This window comes from Rousettus aegyptiacus, unplaced genomic scaffold (genome assembly GCF_014176215.1).
Source record: "Rousettus aegyptiacus isolate mRouAeg1 unplaced genomic scaffold, mRouAeg1.p scaffold_m13_p_3, whole genome shotgun sequence".
In the NCBI taxonomy this organism is placed as follows: Eukaryota; Metazoa; Chordata; class Mammalia; order Chiroptera; family Pteropodidae; genus Rousettus; species Rousettus aegyptiacus.
In genome coordinates, this window is record NW_023416306.1 from 107,936,759 (window position 1) to 107,938,755 (window position 1,997).

The following is a 1,997-nucleotide window of genomic DNA, read 5'->3' on the forward strand; positions in this document are numbered from 1 at the left end:
ATATACACGCATTTTAAGTAGATTGGTCTCTCACCTGACAGCTTTCTTGTTTCAGTGCGGTGTTTGGGCACAAAAACGGAATTTGTTCTTGGTATAATTTCTCTGAATACATTTCTGACTTTGCCCTATGGCTTTCTAAGAGGTGTAAAAATTTGTATAGGGCATTGTTATTCCACATTACAAGAAATATTGGGGTTGTCACAACTGATTTGGGGGAAGAAGCACTATGAGTAAAAATGCCTGATTGGGAGAAAATGCATTTAAGGTAAAATAACAAGATTGAGCATTGAGAAGTATAGGGCTTAGACAGTGGATCAGTATGAGAGAAGACAGCATGGAGCAATTTATGGAGCAAAGACTTTTAAAGGCAGGAAAAGGAGTTTGTACTTTTGTACAAAGTGATAGAGGTACGAGACATACTCTGTGTTTGGTGTGAAAGCCTCAAATAGCGGAAAATGTCCATTACTGGTTTATTTATTTATATATCTTTGGTAGCCCTGGACTCATTGTCTTTAAAAATGTTTGGTTTCTGAATTTAGAAGACTGTACCCTCTCTTGAAAGACTTCAAGTACATGTGCATTTCATTTTTTACACCAGCTAATATAGAACCAGGAAAGATACATCACAAAAAATATATATATACATAATAACACCGTATAGTTTACTTAGTGAGGTCGTACTTGTTTAAAATGTTTTATTGAATGTTTATCATGAATAAGCTGAACTTGAACTGTTATGAACTATGAAAAATAAGTCTCTCTTTCTACTTAAGTGTGAGCCAGAACATGATTTATCAAAACTAATCTCTATTATTGTTATAAGTAATTAAGATCAGAAGTGACACATTCTCCCTTTCTTTCAAAAGATGTCTCAGTTATGGTTAATTCCTAATCCTAGAACTCTCCTTAGGGCATCTTTCATGTCTTTGTTTCGGAGGCTATAGATAAGGGGATTTAAGAGCGGAGTCACAATTGAGTATACCAAAGTGATGATCTTCTGCATTACCGCTGGGTTCTCTGATGTTGGCCCCACATACATCACCATAAGGGTTCCATAGAATAGGGACACCACCATTAGGTGGGACCCACATGTGGAGAAAGCTTTAGTTCGACCAGCACCAGAGGGAACACGAAACACAGCTCTGAGAACCAGAGTATAAGACCCCAAGATAAAAAGGAAGGGTCCAAAGATGTTCATTGAGTTTAAGATGTAGCAGATAAGCTCAGTAGAAGGAGCAGGGATGCAGGCCAGTGCAAACAATGGGCCTGGGTCACACACAAAGTGATCAATGATGTTGGGGCCACAGAAGGAGAGTTGGGAGATAAGGACAATGGGGACTGGATAGCAAAGAAACCCACTCACCCAGCAAACACAGACCAGGATCAGACAGAACTTCCCAGTCATGATGGAGGGGTAATGGAGTGGGCGGCAGATGGCCAGGTACCTATCATAAGCCATAACTGCTAAGAAGAAACACTCTGCTGTGCCCAGTGAACAAAAGAAATAGAATTGAAGGAAGCAGCCTGTGAAGGAGATGGTCTTGGTATCAGAGAGGATGTTAGCCAACATGCTTGGAACAGTGGAGGAAACGTACCACATCTCTAGGAAGGCAAAGTTTCCCAAGAAGAGGTACATGGGCGTGTGGAGCTGCTTGTCCCATTTGACGGCACAGACAATAGCCCCATTCCCCAGCAGTGTCAGCAGATAGACTACCAGGATTAGTGAGAAGAAGAAGTTCTGCATCTGCCTTGGACCAGGGAAACCCAGGAGGACAAACTCAGTCACAAAATGTGTTGTTGTGTTCTGGGATCTTAAAGCTGTTAGAGACACAGAAGCAATTAAAGAATGAATCGTAATGAACATTTGTAGTTTTTACTAACAAATTGCTTGAGAATATACATTTTGTCTTTCAAATAACACTTTGAGCTATAGGGGGTATGATTTATTCCTCTCTTTTGTAGATTATGAAACTGGAGATCAGAGAGACTTAAGGGTT

At 40.2% G+C, this 1,997-nt stretch overlaps 1 protein-coding gene across 1 annotated transcript; it reads right to left on the bottom strand.

Moving 5' to 3' along the window:
* Positions 1–871: 871 nt before the first annotated feature.
* On the bottom strand, positions 872–1,864 carry LOC107521110 (olfactory receptor 11H6-like). The gene has a single exon (XM_016165526.2). It carries the CDS (start codon positions 1,862–1,864, stop codon positions 872–874), a length of 993 nt encoding a protein of 330 aa, XP_016021012.2.
* Between the last annotated feature and the right edge of the window lie 133 nt (positions 1,865–1,997).